The 20469-nt window shown below is 42.7% G+C and overlaps 1 protein-coding gene across 2 annotated transcripts; it reads right to left on the bottom strand.

Moving 5' to 3' along the window:
* Window positions 1-467: 467 nt before the first annotated feature.
* Window positions 468-18594, bottom strand: xpo1a (exportin 1 (CRM1 homolog, yeast) a). Of its 2 annotated transcripts, none has more exons than XM_040146717.1 (25): window positions 17435-17622; window positions 17094-17226; window positions 16715-16816; window positions 15704-15776; window positions 15515-15576; window positions 15366-15410; window positions 15079-15260; window positions 14730-14778; window positions 14512-14631; window positions 13182-13310; window positions 11253-11411; window positions 9926-10108; window positions 9425-9563; window positions 8785-8966; window positions 8373-8529; window positions 7032-7195; window positions 6787-6921; window positions 6458-6641; window positions 5984-6090; window positions 4981-5175; window positions 4682-4850; window positions 3861-3995; window positions 3376-3535; window positions 2447-2543; window positions 468-1475 (listed from the first exon to the last, which is right to left on the bottom strand). In XM_040146717.1, exons 2-25 carry the CDS (start codon window positions 17217-17219, stop codon window positions 1329-1331), a joined length of 3201 nt encoding a protein of 1066 aa, XP_040002651.1. In that variant the 5' UTR covers window positions 17220-17226; window positions 17435-17622; the 3' UTR covers window positions 468-1328. The 2 variants fall into 2 exon arrangements, with proteins under 2 accessions (XP_040002651.1, XP_040002650.1); XM_040146716.1 differs by lacking the exon at window positions 17435-17622 and adding an exon at window positions 17930-18594 and having other exon boundaries at window positions 469-1475.
* Between the last annotated feature and the right edge of the window lie 1875 nt (window positions 18595-20469).

A 20469-nucleotide genomic window follows, 5' to 3' on the forward strand; every position in this document is an offset into this window, starting at 1 on the left:
CAAAAGCTTTTCAGTCATTTTCTGACTCGGCCTTTTTGCATCCTAATGATAGGTGACTTTTAAATATTTTCTAATAAGACCCATGTCATACTTTTCTCATGACTCACAATGTAGTGTGTGTGTGTGTAGGCAAGAAAACTAAACCTGCCAAAATGAAGTTTTTCTCCCTGGAACCAAACCTAGAGTAAACCTGGCAACAGCCCTGCCTCCAGCCTCAGAGCTGTTTAATGTCACAGCCGGCAGCCTACAGCGTTTCATTTGTTTGTCTGCATACCACCGCATTTAATCAAAAATATAATAGTACAAATAGATCTGCACTAATACCTGATTATGATATTCAATAACCTATTTCACGTCACTGTATTTGCTACTTAAGTAATGAACCCATGTGTGCATTGACGGAATTTTATTGAAACGCTAGGAAAACTGTTAGCAAACGCAAATTTCATTAAGTAGCATTTTCCAGGCTTTCCATGACCTTCAGGGCTTTGGGTAAGAAGCAGAATCACACGGTAAAATTTGTAAAAATAGCCAACTTTATATTCTCAGAGTACTAAGACAGCTTTACAAACAGGATGATATTCACACAGCCTTCCTTCTCATCCAAACGCAGAGCGGTCCAATTGAAGCTCCGATTCGCTCAGGGAGCCAGAGTAAAAGAAAACAGAGACTAAACACAATGACAAACCCAAACGAGACAACAAAGGAAGCAAGAAGTACATGTCTACCCCTTGAGCATCACATTTATCCTGCACCGTGCACAGGGCACTTCTGAAACCAGAGCAGTCTGTCAACTAACCACTGCAAGTGTTTCCACATCATATATTACATATTAACAAGTCGGGGAGGCTGGGAAGGGGGATGAACTGTGGGGGAGGGGGTGAAGAGAGATTAAAAATAACCTTTAATTTTTTCAACTTCATGCAGGTGTAAAAGAACCATATGGCCAAACATAAAGCTTTAATCAGCAAGGAATTAACAAAAGATGGCATGTTAAACAAAAAGATCTTGATATAAAATAGGTTTTTAGGGAGAAAGAAAAAAAAAAAAACAGGAACTCGCGGCAGGGTGGGGGGATGGGGGGTCAGGGGGGCAATTCTCATTTACATATTGACATTGATTTGGTCGACGTACAACCGAGTGCTGGGGTCCTTTGTCTGGCCCCTCATTTCTCTTTTCAAACACACACACACTTGCACACAAACACACTTGAAAAGAAAACAATGTATCAACAGGAAGCGTCCTTGCTCTCTCTTGACCTTTCCCCCTTCAGATTTGTTCTGTACACGCTAGTAGCTGCTGCTGCTGCCGCTGCCGCCGCCGCCGCTTCAGTCGCACATCTCCTCCGGCAGCTCGTGGGGGTTGAGGATGCCTGGCACTGACATCTGGAGCTTGTGTTTCTCCTCCTGGGCCTGGCGCAGAGCCGCCTCCCTCTCCTCCAGGAACAGGTCCGTCGTGTCCTCGCCGGCAAACTCCTGCGGGACCACACAAGCAGAGGCTCAGCAGCGCTCACACCGGGCTTTAGGCTTTAGATCCAAGCTGGCAAAACTATCATTTTCCCACCGAGGGAGACCTGCACTGCTCAAACTTTCCATTAAGTCTGCACTCACAAGTTAAAATAATCCGATGTAGGTTATAGCTCTCAAATGCTTCCAATCAGATTGGAGTTTATGTCTGAGTTAATGACTTTAATAGCCAAAGAATTTCTACATTTGTTAAAGCAATACATTGGCTGTTTGTCTTTACATCCCAGCTAAGAATTACTGTTTACATTTGGACAGTGGCTCAGATGGGACGGTCTGGTATTGTCTGATGTTTTTACATTTGCTTTTTACTATTACCTGCCCTTCCATTCAATATATCAAAATGTCTAGTTACAGTTCCTGCTTATTCAGTGTCTGCAGCCCTATGTTACACAGATTCTAAGTTGTACCTCTTTCACATGTTGACTAAATTGTCGTCAAAAGTAAGATCAGCTGCTACTGTGTTTGGCTATCAAACAACCCCAGAGGCACTAATGTGATGCCAGAAAGTTTTTTATCTCGGGCAGTTTTACGAAACCAAAGTTTGACCTCGAATGGCCTCCGCCGGGCCCGGGCTTCATCAACATGCCAGGTTTGATCTCATCACCAGTGTAAAATAAAGACGCGATGGGATTCGTCACACCCCAGTGCCTTCTGTGTTCTGTTAGGACAATAAACCTTGGTAGGAAAGTTGACCTGTAACTTTTCTAATGACTTCATTCAGCAGACAGTTCCTCTCTGACCAGTCCATTCCCGCTCCCCTTCCTCTCCTCTTTAATCTCTTGTGTTTGTAGTAGAACATTGCCTGGATGCAGTTGGCCCCTTAATTTTACTTCAGTGTTTTGTTTTGGTTTTTTTTAAACTGACATTTTCCCAGTCTGGTTTCAGACTGCAGGTGTTTCCTGATTCCTCTCGACACTCACCTTGATCTGCACCAGGAAATCCCTCAGGTGCTCTTTGAAGGCGGGGATGTCCTGATTCAGGCTGAAAAGACCTGTTACAAACACCTTCACCTGGGCACTGAAGACAAATCATTCCATTAGTAGCAGGTCTGTGAAAGCACAGCATGTACAAGGGTGGACAAAATGACAGCAACGCCTGTTACAGCTCGCAACAAATGCGATATTTTCATTAACGTTTTTCCCCTTTCACCGCTCTGCTTCTACGTCGTAGCATTTCCCAGAATGCTTTTAACAACGCTACTTTCAAACCAAAAGTGGATTTATTGGTTGTTCCATTTTCAGAGGAATTTTTGAATGGAACATGCAGTTTTTCCACTTGTTTGGTTCAGGATAATCTGAACCAGTGAGTACACTTTAAAATTCCTGAACCACACACAGTTGCCTTTTTGCTATTTTATTTTTCAAAGCACATCACAGACTCAAAAACGTACTAGCGCCATATTAACAGGTGTCATTTAATTCATGGAACAAAACGCCTCTCTCACGCCTCTGACAACCTCAGACCTTCTTTTCTAAATAAATCAAAATGTTCTAAGTAAGAAAATTCTCTGGAATTTGACAAGGGAACCTGGAGTTCGAGAGTGCCCACTCACTTCGGGTGGGCACACTCACTTCCTGAGTGTTTGGACTACAAACTCCAAACACTCAGGATATGTCTGTGATCGCAGCTGCAGCCTTCGCTCAAAACGGGTTTTAAGGGGCAAGTGCATTCTGGTCTATTGAAGCTGCTGTTTCTGTGTTGGAAATATTTAATTTTTTTCCTTTAATCCCTAGGTGTTTATGTAAAACCTCTTCCACAAGCAGGCCCTGAATACCTGGAAACATTAACCAAACCCACACAGCCCATGTAATCGCACTGTGGTTGACCAGCTTGGCTGGAGGCTACTTACTCCTGCAGGTGGGGGAAAGCTGTCTTCAGCAGGTTGGCGATGTACTCCTGGACGTGCGCCTGGTTGTTGGCGGGGCTGGCTGCACTCAGGGCCACGCTGACCTTGCCCTCCTCCACCAGGTTGAACATGTAGGCCAAGATGGTGGCGTGCATGGTCAGACCTGCAGACAGGGAGCAGGGAGAAGGGGCTCGTCAGTTTTCTGCCACATGAGCTAAAGTTGTCGAAGGCATTTGTGTGCTCTAATGAAACTGTGCTCCGCGGGCTTGTTGTAAAACCCCACGCAGTTATTTCCAGCACTGTAGAAACCGATACATTATATCTTAGATATCTACAAGTGAAGCGAGGGGATAATTAGCCCTATCTTTTTATTCTTAATCTGAAAGCATAATGTGTGAGAACTTTATGTAAGAATCAAACGGATCATTTTGTACTTTGGTGACAATATATCTTTGTACAGCCAGATGCCACCAGGTCAATCTCTTTACCTGCAGTGTGAGAGGTGTCTGTGACCACAGAGAAGATGTGCTGCAGGACGTCGCAGAAGTACGTCTGGTAGAAGCTCTGTGCTGCCGCTTCCTCTGCGGACACGTTCTGCAGGAGAGTGTACAGGATCTGTAGACCTGCAGCAGACGAGGAGACGCTCATTAGACCAGCGCCATTTGAAAACCAACGCCAACAATCTGTCATGCTCAACCGTACCTGAACTAATTCAAAGTCAGTGTTTCTAAGAAGGCTATAGAACCAATTAAACATTTGGATGGATAGGCATGCTTCAATGATTCATTTCCTGCAGTCCAATAGCGACTTGTGCCTTACTTGTTATTGCCTTATATATTTCATTACTCTGTCAACTAACATTGTGGTTTCAATTACTGATTCTAGCAAATTGATTGCACTCATAATTTTTCATTATTTTTCTTTCTGGAGACCTAAATCAATGTTTTGTCTTTAATTTCTAGAGCACAAATCAGTAACCTGAGATTATTCGTCAGACGACTTCCCTACTGTTTGTCTGAGGACAAAATATTTGAGCTACAACGTAGTAATTGGTTCTTTCTGTCTTTTGCTGTCAAATAAGGTGCAGCTTTATTTCCAAGTATCTGTGTGCTATGATCTATGTTTGAATTTGAGTAAACTGAAAACACTTCTTGGCTTATCATTTGCTTACTATTAACCTAAAAAAACAAAACTCACTTCCTCACCAACAATGCCACAATGAATTGAGTTTTTGAATTTCACTTCTACTTCAGGTTCTATAAATTAGTGTGAACTGTATTTGACAAGATGAGTCGACGCCAGCTCAGACCTGTGTCAGCCACATTCCTCATTGTGTGCTTGAAGGCCCAGATGATGGAGTCCAGGATCAGTTTGAACTGGGCCGGGGCGATGGACAGGAAGGCTGGGAAGCACTGGGAGGTGGCAGCTTGAAGGAGGTAGAAGAAATGGGTTCTGTGTTCTGGGAATTCTTCAAAGTCCTGATGGCAAAAAGGGAAAACAACGAGATCTCAGTATTCAACTTTGTGACTGTAATTTCAATTTTTTTCCTCATTGTTTTCCAAGAGTATTTGACCTGGTACCAGGTATGATTAACTGACTCAAACAGACCTTGTTGATCATATTCAAAGTGCATTCGAAGACAGCATCAAATATCTTGGGGATTTCTCCGGTGATGTGAACTCCCAGCTTGTTGACAATGGTTGCCATGGTGCTGAGGACCTCAGGCTCACGGGCAGCTGGGACGTTCCTCTGGTAGTCGATGAGCACGGCCTCCAGCAGGGGGGGCACAAAGTTCTCTGCCACCTGGACCACAAAACACCACATGAACAGGTTTACAGACTGTCAGAGTCAAATTTAAGTGAAGTGAAGTGGGCTTTAGAATGACACCAACTCAGTTTCCACAACCATAACATTAACTATGTTCGATGGGAGAGAGTGGATGTGGGGCCAGAACAAAACCCGATTATAAAAGAATTAAAGTAGAATTAACGCCTTGTGGTTGTTTTCCTCTGCCAACCAATCAAGTTGCAGTTTACATCCATGTCTGTCCAGACACATAAAATATATTTAGTGAAAACGTTGAAGAAACTTAATAAAAAGGTATTAAGTGTACTTTCCTGAACTATGGCCAAAGACATGTTTTGTGAGGTCACAGTGACCTCGACCTCTGGTCACTAAAATCTAATCAGATCCTCCTTGAAACCAAGTACATGTGTCTATTTTGGAGCAGTTATATATTGGCAGTACTTGACATTTGTGGTTTTATATTTTTTGATGGTCGATGTTTTGGTTTTAGTTAGGGTAACAGTGCATGTTGCAGTACTGAAAACATTAATTCACATCTAATTTTAGCTTTTTTTATATAAACATTATGACTGTTGCTTTCGAGAAGGAACTGGGCACAATTTCAAATCCGCTATTAGTTTTCCATTTGCCGGAGCAGCGTTGGTTGTGTCTTCACTGTGTTGTTGCGCCCCTGCTAAATGAATACAGAGGATGCCTTGTGTTGAACACTGCTACGAAAATAAAAGTCATTATAAACACAGATTTAAATATAAACAAACGTTTGAAAACTCTCTCACAAAATAGGGGGGTTTCAAGCCAAGCTCACCATCTGAGGGTCGTTGGAGCGACTGACCCAGCCCGAGATCAGCTTCAGCGTCTCTCTCTTCACCGTCCTCATACTCCTGATCAGAGGCTGTTTGGTCACCATCTCACCTGTACAAATGATAAAAAGCAAGAAGTCTAAACTGTTGAAGTCTACAAACAAACAAACAGACAAACACTAGCAGCAGTATCAAAAACAGACAACAAAGCACTGACTATTTCAACTGTATTTTGTCTCAAATGATAAAAATTGTCAACAGAGTTAAATGATCATGCGAATGCTGTGTAAATCTTAAGGTTTGTGGGTCCAACTTGATGATTAGAAAAATCTTTTCGCTTATTTAATAAGCTGTCACATGCAGTGATGTGGTGTGTCTAATTATGGAGCACGTCATTTTATGATTTATTTATTTATTACTCCTGTTAGACCCAGTTAAATTAAGACACACACACAAAGAGGGCGAAGACGAGGCCTAACCATTAGTCTGGACGGCCGAGGAGATGTTTTCACTCAGACACTTGTAAACGTTGAGCATGTCCAGGTAGATTCGTCCCAGCTGGACAACGAAGGGATGACCAACAGCTTTACAGGCTCGGACATTTGTCTTTAGGATGCTGCCCAGTTGACGCACCGTCTCGGCATCCTTCAGGATGTCCACATTCTGCAACAGAGAGTCCACAGTTCAGCAAAAGCAGCAGTTTTCGATAAAAGCAAGCCGCAGGCTGCGTTCAATGAGAACGTTTGGTGGTATTTAAGAAAACATCAGCGGACTATAAATTGATCCCCGGTCCTCCTGCTTTCCTCACCTTGGTGGCCTGCTGGATGATGCTGTCCCACACCTGGTTCGGCAACAGCATGTACTTCTCTATTAGAAGCTCCTGAACTGCCTGGTCTGTCTGAGCCCCGATCATGTAGCCCACCGCTTCATAAAACGTATGGACCTGCAGAGACGAGGGGCAAGGGGTTATATCTGTCTTAGGCCATCGCCAACAACGTACACTTGCCCGTGCTGAACCACGAGGGGACCGTGTAAATAAGCACAGACACTGACCTGCTGTGGCTGTAGGTCACAGATGATGGTGTTGATGTTGTTGAGGATCTCGTCGATGAAGGGCATCACCTCCCCCACCTGAACCTGGACGAAATGACGGCGGCACTTCTGAGCAATCTTGATGAAGGTGTCACATGCCATGTCCTGTACGCCATCGTGGGTCTCTGAGTGACGAGGAGCAAAGCGAAATAAAACACACGAAATCACGGTAAGTCTGATTCACCGGCAGACAGCAGTCATGCGTTAATCACAATTCAAGTGACAGTGGCACTTTTAGGAAATACCAATTCAGAATCTTCAGGTCTGCGTTTTTCATTTGTTTTGGGTCTAAAGATCAGAATCACACATGACAGTTTGTACTAAGATTTAGATTTAAGAGTTAATACATTTCAATAAGATCCACGTAGGACTTCAAATAGCAGTACGTGTTTGATTCAAGGATTTAAGGAAAACATTTCAATCCGTAAAGCCGGAATCGATGACGTTGATGCTGAAAATGAGGTGACGTCAATGTTTTAAACCGACGCGTCGTTTTGCTTTGAATTTTTTCTAAAACACTTCAGTTCGCTATAAAAAATGTTTTTCTTCAGTATCACCAGAGAGTCGCTGAGTGAGTCGATTTCGGCTCCGGTCAACGCTACAGTTTGGGAAAATGCCGGCTGCAGCAGAGTCCCACTCCGTTCAGTGTAAAAGTTTCCAAAGACCCAAGGCTTGGAAAGTACAGGAGCTCTTCAAATATCACCATACAAAAAGGGGGTTTGTACACTGTGCAAAGTTCGATGGCGTTCCTCAGCGGCAATAGCGCCAAAACACACAGGCGCTATTCTGGATGATCGAGCGAGGAAAAGACAAAACTACCGTAAGTGTTGTCTATTCATTATTGGGGAGAGCTTTTTAATAAGCTTTCATCCTCGTAGCTGCTAAACACACTCATAAGTCCATAGAGTCCTCTGCCTGCTACCTGAACATTTCCATTCAATACGTGTTTGAGAAAATGTTTAGGCAAGAATCTGGCCTCATTCTACGTCGGTTGATGTTCCCAGTGTGCGTGTGTGTTCGTGCGCATTAGCCCTGTTGAGACATGTATCTTATCTAATTATTTTATTTCTGCCATTATTTTAAGCACATTTCTTTGTGTAGGGAATGCCACAGAAACAATAGATAACGTCTGAATAATTGTGATTAAATGGTCAATTTGATTTTTTGGACAATGAACCCTTTCGATTTATCCCCTAATCAGTAAAGTAGTTGATAGGTTAATGGATAGAAAAACAGTTGTTGGAGGCAGCCCCTATTTTGATCTGATCCCTGTGGAGTATTCGGTCATTTCAAGTTTCTCACCGTGCATGAACTCAAACAGCTTGTTGACGACGGTCTTGAGGAACTTCCAGTGGGCTCGCAGGAAGCGAGGATACTGGCCCACGATGTACATGATGTTGGACGCTATGATGGCCTTGTTGTCCTTTCCTCTCTTCTGTTCACACAAGCCAAGCAGGTCCTGGGTAAATTAAACACATACACTCAGTTAACGGTGGTCACGGTTCAACATACACACAACTGCTGTGTCAATAATTGGCTGGGAGAAATGGTCTGAAACTACAGAGGAAGCAATTAGGATTGATTAAACTGGACCAAAGGCTTCTGTCACACAGCCATGTTGCCAGACCCCAGTGAGTCGCCACCTGTAGCTGGACTAACTCATTTGGGATGTTGCTCGATGCAGATATAATATAGTATTGTCTGCGTGTCCCACCTTGATGACGGTGACCAGGAACCGCTTCTCGTCCTCCTCGTGCATCGCACCGCTGATGGAGCCGATGGCCCAGCAAAGCATGTTCAGGTTCCTCCACGACCACTCGGTGCCATTGACCTGATTGTGGAGCTTCTCTGTCATGATGCGTTCAGTGTCAGCGTAGTCCAGATGAGTCAGATACACTACACAGAGAGAGGGAGAGAGAGAGAGGGGTGAATTAATACACAGTGGCCATAAAACCAGTGTGTGAGTCATTCAAACGATACAACGGCCCGATGAATACGGGAGTAAACCAGAAATTCTAAATGGGTTTCTTATCACCAGGTTCCAATTTACGGGAGTTATGCTGTTTACAATAAACAGCAAGTCACTGGGATACTGGAGTAAAAGGTTTAGGAACAGAATCCTTTGAAAGAGACACGTATGAGATAATATGGGACTGATCCAACTGGAATAACAATGTCAAAAATGGGTAGAGTCTGAAACTAAATTAAGAATAAATGGAAAACTAACTAGGAACACTTAAAACTGCAAGTTCATAGAAAGAATTTGTATTTTTAGTTAGGCCTGTAATATTTTTTTCATTTAAGTACCTGAAAGAGAAACGCGTATTTATCGACACAGATATGAAGAAACTAACCAAGAGTCTCCCTCATGTTCTTGTAGAGGTTAATGGCGTCTGTGTCCTTCATGAACTCCCTGACCACCTCGCCCTGGTCGTTCTCCACCACCAGCACCTCCTCTGGTTTGGCCATGCGGCTCACCATCAGCAAACGTACCTACAAGAGGAAGGGGAGGAAGGGGAGGAGGAAGAGGACGGACGTGAGCGTCTGCAACAGCCTCTGTCTGAGCCAGCTATCCAGCCTTCCTAATATGAGGTAAGCTCTCAAATGCCGAAAAGGCAGAGTGTTAAAGAGGAGACCATGTCCAGTCATTTTTAAATATATTCATGAAATAAATACGTTTAGTTAACCAAGATGAGTAACCATGATAAAAATTAAAAAAAAGGTGAAAAACATCACATGATCACAAAGTCACAAAGTATGCAAAGTTATCACTTCAATAATCAACAAATGATCTACATTTGTGCCATTAATCAGTTTCTGAGCAGGTGAGTGTGCGGGTTTGATGTCAGGCCTACCTGGGAGAGTACAGGCAGGTAGAGGTGTCTGCGGGGCGGGACATCGGACAGCAGCGGGGTGCTGGAGGTGGAGAAGGGACTCTCCCTGTAGAGCTCTGCTGCCAGGTGGTTCCAGTACTCCAGACAGATCTTAAAGATCTCCGTCTCCTCCACCTCCGACACCAGCAACATGTAGTGCAGGGCCTGGAGACGGGGCCAAGTGCACTGAGGTCACATAACAGTAGCTACAGTGATAGCTCTGCGGATCGTTACAGTCTCGGCGTGAGGACCCAGGTTAGACCACATGTCACAGCACGACGAGACACTTCCCTTTGGAGAATTTGTCTTTTTTCACGAACGGGAACGATAATGGCTACGCAACATTTTCTACTTATTTTTTTGAATTTCCTTTGTCAAATTTAGAATCTCCAATAGTACTAATCAGTTCTGGTATAATTTCTGTTACTGTCGGAAAAACACTGACTGGTCCAAGGCTGCTGCTGTAGGTAAAACAGACTAATAATTTGCCAAAAGAGGTGATAACATATCACTGATGTTTGCTGGGGTTGTTTTGTTTGTCTTGCTTTCAGACCTTTTAGATAATCATCTGTACGTATATGTCAATCTTTGATTGGGAGCACACTCTCATAACATGATGTTATCAGCATGAGCTCTGCTTGGGTGTGGACACCACATACTATTTATAAACAGAGATCATTACACACTGAGGAACTGGAATTTAAGAGAGATAGATGATTTAAAAAAAAGCAACAAAATAAGCTTTTTACTGTATCTTATTTATTACCTGCTCATCTATAGTGTTCTTACATTTTTAGTTTTGTGACTTGGGTATAATTTACCACTAATTAGCTCTTTCTCTATGCCTCTCGACTAACCACAGCAAAAATCAAACAGTCTTTTCTCGGTGAAATCGCCGTACATTTGGTTTCTGCATTTTGCTCAGCTGCAGTCCTGCTCTCAGTCTCCCCCTAAAACGATCATCTCTCTGTACTTCTGTAAGTGGACAAACAGCCACAGGAGAGGTGGGCCTTCCCGCTATAATCAGCCCCAAATGTATGCTATTGCAAAGGTGTAATCAGGGAAAAACAGGAGAGAGGCAAGAAAAGAAGTCAGGAGATATGAGGAGGAGTTTTTCTTTCTAACAACACTGATGAAGAGGAGGACGAAGAGGAGGAAGCCACCAGCTGAGAGCGGTGGGTTTGTTTACTCGACCAGACACCAACAACCATTTGACTCTACCTTTCCACACGATAAACAAAACTCAGTGTGAACAGTGTAATGATCTCTGTTGTGCTTCGACAGGGAGGGATCGGTCTTGTCTTCTTACCTCCATGAGTGTCTCTCGCAGGTTTGGTCTCTTCTCGATGAGCTGGCCGTGCTCTTTGAGAAAGGTGCAGAGGAACAGGCTGAGGTTCTGGATGAAGTTCTGTTCGTCGTCCTTCCCATTGGCGTAGGCCACTCTGATGTTAGTGTTCAAAGGCAGCATCTGACCGAATGACAAAACAACTCAACTTTATTTATACTCAGACTTAACTTTGCCATAATTATGTTGTGTGTTTGGTTTGAGGATATTGCATTCACTGTAAATAGGTTTAGCCGATCCACGAGACCACCCAAGATTACCATTTGATTTAAAACAAGATCTTGGACTGACAAAGCAACCCCGCACACACTGTCTCGTGAGGAAGACCAAGAGATGGGGTCTGATATTTTGACCCTGGGTTACATTTTTTTTTTTTTTCACCCAAACTACTGTTTCCAGAGTCAACAATGAACATTCATGCTCGAGATTTTAAACTGAGAAAAACAAAACCTCCAGACAACAGAATTTCTGAATTCAAAGCTGATGCTTCTTTTTAAACAGGGGGGTATAGAGTATATGTATTTATCAACAGTCCTCAAGGTCAGTGTTATCCAATCAGGTAGCTGGGTTCACCCCAGTTGGTCACGAGATAAATCAGAGGTTTGAGATAAGATTAATGGGATACAAGACCGAGAAAAACGTTGTTCTCCTACCAAAAAACAAAACAAAAAATGTTTTGTTCTTCTTTGGAAGGAGGGGCTGCAAGTAGACAACTTAAGGGAAATTTTTTTTTTTTTTTTAAATCTTATGAATTACTGCTATAGATGTTATAAATTAGAGTTAAACTTCATCTTCTGACTTTACTACTCCTTACTGATAACACCTGGTATCAGGGAGTGTGTCTTTTTAGGCCTGATAGCCTAACTCACGCGTCGTCGGGGATCATTTGGCAGCAGGTGCAGGCAGGGGGAGCTGTTTAGAAACGGTATATGTAAAGAGTTCCACAAACACCTTTTGGAGTGAATGAAGATAATGATTTGATCCAGGTAAGATGTTAAAATGTTCAAAAGCATCTTGCCACTTGTTTTCTTTGGCTCTTTCTTGATTTTAATCGCTTTATATTTTAAATGTATGCTCTTTGTCTTGTGTGTGTCTTCGCTTTTATTCCCTCTTTCTCAAGTCAGCCTTCTGTAAAACACTGTCCTCCGTCTGTTTGGATATAAATAAGGTTTGGTTGCTTGCAATAGTATGATTTGTCAGCATGCTTAAAATTAAGTTATGTTCTGGTTGTCTGTGGATGGGTTTGTAAAAAACCGTGTGTTACTTTTATAGACTCCTAGAAAGTATTTCTCTGTGTTGCTTGTCATCTCTTCAGTATCTACAGTAAACTGAAGTGTGCCAGTTTGTTTGTCGCCTGAGGAAAGTCAATGGGACCAAAACCTTGCTGTGAATATAAGATTCGTTAAACAAACAATACTAACAAAGACAAACACGCAGAAATCTGAAACAAAATACTAACAAACTAAACTCTAAGTGTGTGTTCCACTCATTTTCAACAGCTGCTGAGTTTTTGGAATTTCCCCCCTGTGGCTTACAACCGTGTTGTCCCATCTGAACTGTTGAAAGCACAAGCTCCCTCTGCCCAAAGATGTGTTATTTGTGTGTATTTGTAATAACAGTAAACAAACAGAAAAGTGCTTACTGTGCCTGGCAATGTAATGTGTTCCTGTGTATGCAGTTTGCGCTGCCTGCAGACATTATGCATGCATGACTATGTGTGGGGTAGGAAATTGTGTGGCAGGAAGAGTTTTGCACAAAGAGTGTGTGTGTGTGTAATAACAGAGAGGGCACAAGTAAGCGTGCCTGTGTATAATCATATTGAGTGCAATTAAATAAAGTAGCACTCAAAATGATTGTGTGTGTGTGTGTGTGTGTGTGTGTGTGTGTGTGTACCTGTTTGAGCTGGCACATGGTGAGAGTAAACAGGTTGACAAACTGCTCCTCGTACTGGTTGACACTCACTCCGGCGATTTCCGTCAAACATTTCAGTGTCACATTGCGAAACATGGGCACGTTCAAGAACTGAAACACACAAACGCAGTTCAGGTCAGTGATGAGCCACCACTTTAACTGTCCCGTCGGTATTACATTTCAGTACTCCGACTAATTTTTCCGTGAAAAATGGCAGATCTGGAATTCCGTGTTGGCGTCAATCAACACTGATTTACAGCCCTTACTGCAGCTTGGTGAAAACCCTGATTAAGGATCAGGATTAAGTCGTTTACAGACAGATGTGTGATAAAATTCAGACTCAGTTCAGGCTGAAACTAAATAAGAATTTTCAATTTCAGTTAATCCTCTTTTTTCTGAGTAATCGATAAATGGGGTCTGGTATATTAAAGGTCTGAAAACAAAAAAAAATGCATATCATATCACAACGTCCCAGGACTCAAGGTGACATCTTGAAATTGCTCGGTTTGTCAAACCCCAAAGATATCCACTTCACGAGGCTATAAAACGGAGAAAAACAGCAGATACTTTTAAATGAGAAGCTGAAACCAGCAAAATTTCTGTGCTTGATAAATGACTTACAACTTTAATCAATTGTAAAATTGTGGAAAACATAATTTTCTTCAAATATTCATGGCTTTTCAGTGCATTCGGTGTTCTGAAAAACTGTCCTTCCCCAGTAGTCTAAGCTTTACAGGCAGCTACATAATGTGTGTGTGAATGCTCCCTCACGAAGTTGCTAAGACAACCAAGTGTAAACAAATGGTGAGTGTTCCTGTTTGTTACACTCCCGCAGATTGAACCGGAGCAAGAGCACCCTGGTCAGGGGGCGTCGCTACCTTCCATGCTGTTTCTGATACAGCTTTGGTTTGTGAAACGACAGAGCAGATTATTAATGTTACTTAGAACTTGATACTTTTGTTTTTCATTAAAAAAAAATATAATCCATGGCAATAAACAATCTGTGAAAAAAAATAAAAAGTTTTATCTGTTGGAACTGGCAAATGCTCCAATGTCAGAGTGACTCTCGGTGTGAAGGTCTCGGCATTTGTTTGTGGAAAATGCATGCTAACACTTGCCTATGATTCAACTTTGCCACTTGTACACATGAATATTATTCATTTCTTTATCCAAGATGTTCTTAGTCTTTGTGTACTGTCTGTCTTTACGCCGTCTGTGAGCTGCATGAAAGACAAATTTCCAACAATTGCAACAGACGTTAAAGCTGATCATTTAAAGTCTGGACTTGTTGAATGAACGTGAGCTGGTTTACCTTGTAGACCAGAGTGCTGATGAGTTTGGTCTCGAAGATGTAACCTAAAGGAATCCAATTCAGGAAGCGGAGGAGAGTCTCCAGCGTGGCATGGACCAGTGGGGCATTCTGAGAGTTTTCCTACTCAGAAGGAGAAGGTATGTATGAGGACAGACTGTGGTATTTATTAGAAAGGCAGATGCCGAGAACTGTTTGGTCTGGTGTCAACTTTGTCTTACCATCACAAACTGGCAAAGCTGGAATATTTGGGAAAACTCGTTGCACATGCTGAAAGGCAAAAATATAAATATCAATGACGGTAAAATGAATATCCTACCGGTGCAGAGTTTCAGTTACTTCATGGGCACTGCAGAAAACACTTTCATTCTCTGTACTCTTGTAAGCTTTGGCTGAAAACTGCAGAAGTGATCTGGATAATATACAAAAATGTGCAATAAAAACATAGTACAGGAGTTTTCCCCAGAATCACTATTGACAACACAAATGCAATAACAGCTGCGAAGCTCTCCAACCTCTTCCGTTAGCACACTTCGGGCCAGTCACAGGACGTGGTAGTTTTTCAGTTACCTGTCTTTGAGGTGCTTGGCTTTCACCTGGGTCATCTGGCCACTGGAGAAGTCAAAGACCTCCTCGCTGAGCAGTTTGAGGATGATCATGTTGTTCTGACAGAGGCTCTCACTGGTTCGACTCGCACCCACGATATCACTGATGAATGTGGGCCAGTGTTTGGGCCATTCCTGTTTCAGGATCTAAACCAGTCCGGAGAAGAAGAGCTCTGTTTTATCTGCCTTATCACTTTATGTCAGACGTTGTTCTCGTACCAAATGTAATAAAACCTCTTTTTGCTTATTTACCTGTACGAGGATCATGTTCAGTTTTGAAATGTACACTCCCTCTTTCTGCAAATAAACAAAAACAGCAAGATCGGTGTTGAGCAGCACAAAGATCCCTCACATCACACGAGTAGTTCAAAGAACAGCATCTTACATTAAAATAACCTCACCTCCATGTTTGCAGGATCAGAAGAGGTCTTGATAATCAACCCGACAACATACTTCTTGATTCCTGAAAACATATCCATGTGTTTTTATGGGATAATGCAAATGGCATTTTCGTGACAAGCAACACACCCCAGACAGTGAACGTCATTATAACGATCTATGCTTGTTTAATGTAATTACACTGATTTTACCTTCGCACTGATTTCTTGGGAGAATCTTCCAGCGTGTTTTGATGACTGCCTCCAGAATCTGCAGTGCATAATACTGCGAGAAAAACAGAGACGTATTAGAGCACTGCAAAAGTACCAAACTTTTCCAAATACCAACTTTTCCAAGTACCAAATACTTTCTCATCAAAAGCTAGTTAACAACAAACAGGGGGCAAACACGATATAGTATCTGCACTGTCAAGTCCTCCTGGTGATACCATACGTGTACAGCCACATGCAGCCCAAAATGTATCACCCATGATCTGTAGGCATGGACCACACACGCCTTAAAACATGCAAACACATCTGTGTATGCAGATACAATATAAACAGAACTGTGTGCCCCACATGTGTCCATTTTCGGACTATATCTGCCCCTATAGTCATTATCCTTTCACGAAAATGTATATCAAAATGAATGGACGCGTCAGTGCTCTTCCATAATGATGTTTGTAAATCTCTAAACAGGTTTAATGTTAGAGCATGGTACTGATTGATCCTACATTAACCCTAACACTTAGACCCTGTTAGTACTTTTCTCCCAAAAATCCTCTGGCGCACATGAAGTTAAGCATTTGAACACTGCTGGCAGCAGCCACTGGGGTCTGGACTAAATGGGAAGAACTGCGCATAGTTAGAATGAGAATTAAAAGACATCATGACTGAACAAATAGACCACGGCGACAGCGAGAGAAACTCAGAAACATCAAAGGAAAATCCAAAACAGAAAATATCATCAAAACAAATGCCTCACACCAAAGATGCAGGAAAAGTAATAATGTAGCAGATGATCACCGATTTAAACACGCCTAGTTACCTTCAACTGGAGAAAAAGCAACAAGTACACTGAGGCTAAAGCTGAGTAAATGCTCAAACGCTGCTTCAGTGTAAGCCTTGGCCTGATGTGGATAAACTGATAAGCATCCGCGCACATTATTACATTAGCTCTGAGGGACCCAGCAAGTGGCCGCTGTGAGTGCGTCGGGTTCATACCTTAGTTTTCATGTTCTGAGAGAACTCCAGGATGGTGTCCACCCTCGTCCAGGCATCTGGATGGTCCTTCAAGTTGGTCAGAACTTCCTGCGCCACCCGTTGCTACAAGAGAGCAACACAGCAAACCCTTAATAAGACCCGAATCCTTAGGTTCTGAAAATGAACTTCGGGTACATTTCCCCTAGGTTTACACGTCGTATTTGACCTGACATCCCCTAATAGCTGGATGTTTATGCTTAGAAATGCATTCCAAATTTCTCTCACAGTAAAAATATACATTTAATCCTTGAGGGACTTGTTTAGAATTAAACGGCAAAGCTTTGCAATGACTACATGTGTATCCTACCCGGACACTTGACATGGAAGCCCGCACACTCACCTGGGAACCAATGTCATGGTACATGGAGTTGACAACATTGTCCAACAGGTTGATGTCCAGTTTCTGACTGAAGTCCAGCAGCTGTCTGGCTGGGTGATCCGCCAACATCGTCATTTCTGCTGGCATAGAGCTTCTGAGGAGAGGAGCGGAGGAGGGAAAATTCTATCAACTTCAACCACAACAGCATTTGGCAACAGTAACAAAAGTACTCGTGAAACAAACAAAAAATGCACACATCTACAAGCAGAGATTACAGTAAGAGCGTTAAGAACTAAAGCTTTGAGTATTAGTATGACTTAAATATTTTACTAATATCTTAAATACCACATTACAAACATTACATTTAATAGATGCATGAATACTTGGAAAGCCACAACGGATGAGTTAATCACAAGCGGGGTTAGTGTCCTTTCAGGTTTTGCAACGGTTAGTCATAAACAAGTTATTCTTGTTCAGCCAAAATGTGTCAGAGCAGCCTGCCTGAAGCTGGTCCTCGTGGTCCAATTATGACAGCCATTGAAACAAATCGTGAAGTGGTCAAATATGAAACGACGCCCCCACCCGGCTAGCTAGGTGCGTAGCGCTGCATTCGCCGCAACCCGACTCATACACTTGTTTTTCAACTATTGAGAGCAATTAAAGCACGTTAGCGATGCTGGAAAGCAATCGTGGAGGTGCCAGTCCCCCGGCTACAATGCGTTGTGCCATGTTTGGTTTGTCTAACCGCTGGTTAACCCCCAGACAAAAAACACCACAGTGCTTTTGAAACTGACGGATGCTAATGTTAGCCCACGCTGGGTAAGTTAGCTAGGTTAATGTTGATCGGGGTAACTTACCTGGTGTGTCCTTTCCGCTCGTCGAAAGCGGGCACTGGTTGGCTGATGTGACTCGTAGTTGAAGACTGAAATATTAATCTTCTCAATGCGTGGCAAATTGCGCAACTTTATCGCATGGCACACTGCTCCTAACCTTTGATAGCCCAAAGCTAATGTTAGCTTTCCTGGATGACACCAACAGTTAACGTCAGGACTAATGTAAAAATGCCGTTACGTTGGATACTTATCGATTCTTGGCGTTGTATTAAGAGCTTTCCGCAGTCTACCACAGCCTATTGTTTCTTGTCTTCAGCCACTCTGAGACATGTCTTTCTTTAGCTATCAGTGACTACAGCCGACTCCCATCAGGCTAACAGCAACCTAGCGTGCTAATGGAAAAGTCAATGATGATTCAGGTCTGCCGGCTAATGTAACGTTGAGCTAAGCTAACAACACAGATTCACGGAGTCACACTCAGAGTGGTATTCCCGGTCATAATCACGAAGTGAAAGAGTCTCGTTTTTATTTCTGGTTCTATTCGCACACACTGTTGGAGAGCAGAGATGTTTTAATGCGTGCAAGTATGCTCTTCCTCTAAGCTCATGCTTCCAACCACGGACCGGTTGAAACCGGTTGAGACCGGGATATTCATTCTCGGTGTTTCGGCCCGCCGCGCGCCGCGTAAAATTTGGACTATGTAGCCGCCCACTCCGCATCTGATTGGTCGTGCCAGGGCCCGTCGTCACGCCTTTGTCATAGGCTGGGTGGAGCTGTCAATCCGGCTCAAGCTCCCGCCCCCTGTTCTGGCTCCACCAACGCACGGGCCCTGAACAATAATAAATAAATTAAATTCACAACAGAATAAAAAAAGAGTTTTCGTTTTTTTGACAAGTGGCTTTATTGTACAACGAAAGAAACAATACGTTTCATATAGCAATAAATATGAGGTCATAATAAATGTGAGGTCATGTACAGTACTGACCAGAAGTTTTAGACACTTTAGATCTTCAGATTATTATCCATCACGCAATACCATCAGAGAGGCATCTAATCGGTCCGAAATTCATTCTGCAGCGCGTGAAAAACGCACCGCCAGAGTCAGGAAGAACTGTCTTCGGAGACTAGAAGAACAAGGAGGCCTGCAACAGATGGTCTGGCCCCCACAGAGCCCTGATCTCACCATGGCGGAGTCAGTCTGGGAACACACGAAGAGACGGGTGACACCGAGACAGACTAAATCCACAGAGGAGCTTGGCAAGTTCTCCAAGGTGCTTGGAACAACCCGCCTGCCAAGTACTTTAAAAAAAACTGTGCCCAGGTGTACCGAGGAGAACAGGTGCTGGTTTAAAGGCAAAGGGGGTCACAGCAAACACTGATCTGGTTTTGTTTTTTTCTGTTTACTGCACTTTGTATGAAGCTAATTGATAAATAAAAAACATTCATGGCTTTATTTCTGAAAACTTTTACACTGTACTGTATGTCATTTATTCAAAGTGCCGTTCAATAACACGCGTCTTTCTCACAAAACCAGTAACGGAAAGCCAGAAATATTACGGAAACATTATTAATGCTGTATTAATATTGTTCCTTTATGACAACAAACTGGCCACAGAGAGCTCATTGATAAACGAGGCCTTTTTCATGGACGACATTTTTCTCACAGTATGAAAATTACAGCTGTAATTTATAACTAACCAGCTAATGGCCAAATTCCATTTAGCTGCTTCGATTTCAGAGCCCCCCCACGTCTCCCAAATCTATACTACAGAGTAATTCTAAGCAGGTTATATGAGAACCAGACAACGTGTATATTAAATACGGTGGATTTGTGTGTGTTCTGCTGATGTACACTATTCTCCAACGATGCAATGCGCAAAGGAAATAAGGGAGTTGCTCACAGCTGAAAAAAAAAAAAATTAAATAATCTATGAATGGTGGCAAGGCAGCTCCAGAAAAATCTTGGAAACAGAAATAAGTGTCAGATCTTCAGAAAAGCTGATACTGACTGATACTACTACTGATATCCAACATTGAAAATACTCTATCATTTGTTAAAGTATGTTCATTTTTCTACAGTAACTGCTAAACGGTATATTATAACAATTAGTATGGAGTAAATATTACATAAAAATTGGTCTCTTGTATGGATCTGGGACACACCATTACTATCCTGGTGTACTGGAACCCTTGAATGGAAGGAGCCAGTAACATCTGTGCTTTTCCTACTATGACAGGTCAAAATGTCTGCTATAAAAAAGGCCCACGGCTGTGTCCAAAAATCAGCCCTTAACTGTGAAACTACGGCCCAAAAAAATGTCCGTAATGGAGCGAGAAAAGTATTCATCGCATGTAGAAGGCATTTTGCCAGAACACACTACAACCCTACACCTGTCAGCGAAGACACAACATGATGAGGGTTTAAAAGTGTCCAAAATCTAGAGTAAACTCATAAGTGCTTTTTATGTAGGGAAGAGTGATTTGGTGAAAGAGGGAGGGATTTCAGACACAGCCAATATCATCACCTCATCAACATCCTAACACTCCAGGAATAAGAAGCTTCC

Source organism: Xiphias gladius, chromosome 15 (genome assembly GCF_016859285.1).
Source record: "Xiphias gladius isolate SHS-SW01 ecotype Sanya breed wild chromosome 15, ASM1685928v1, whole genome shotgun sequence".
Lineage (NCBI taxonomy): Eukaryota > Metazoa > Chordata > Actinopteri > Istiophoriformes > Xiphiidae > Xiphias > Xiphias gladius.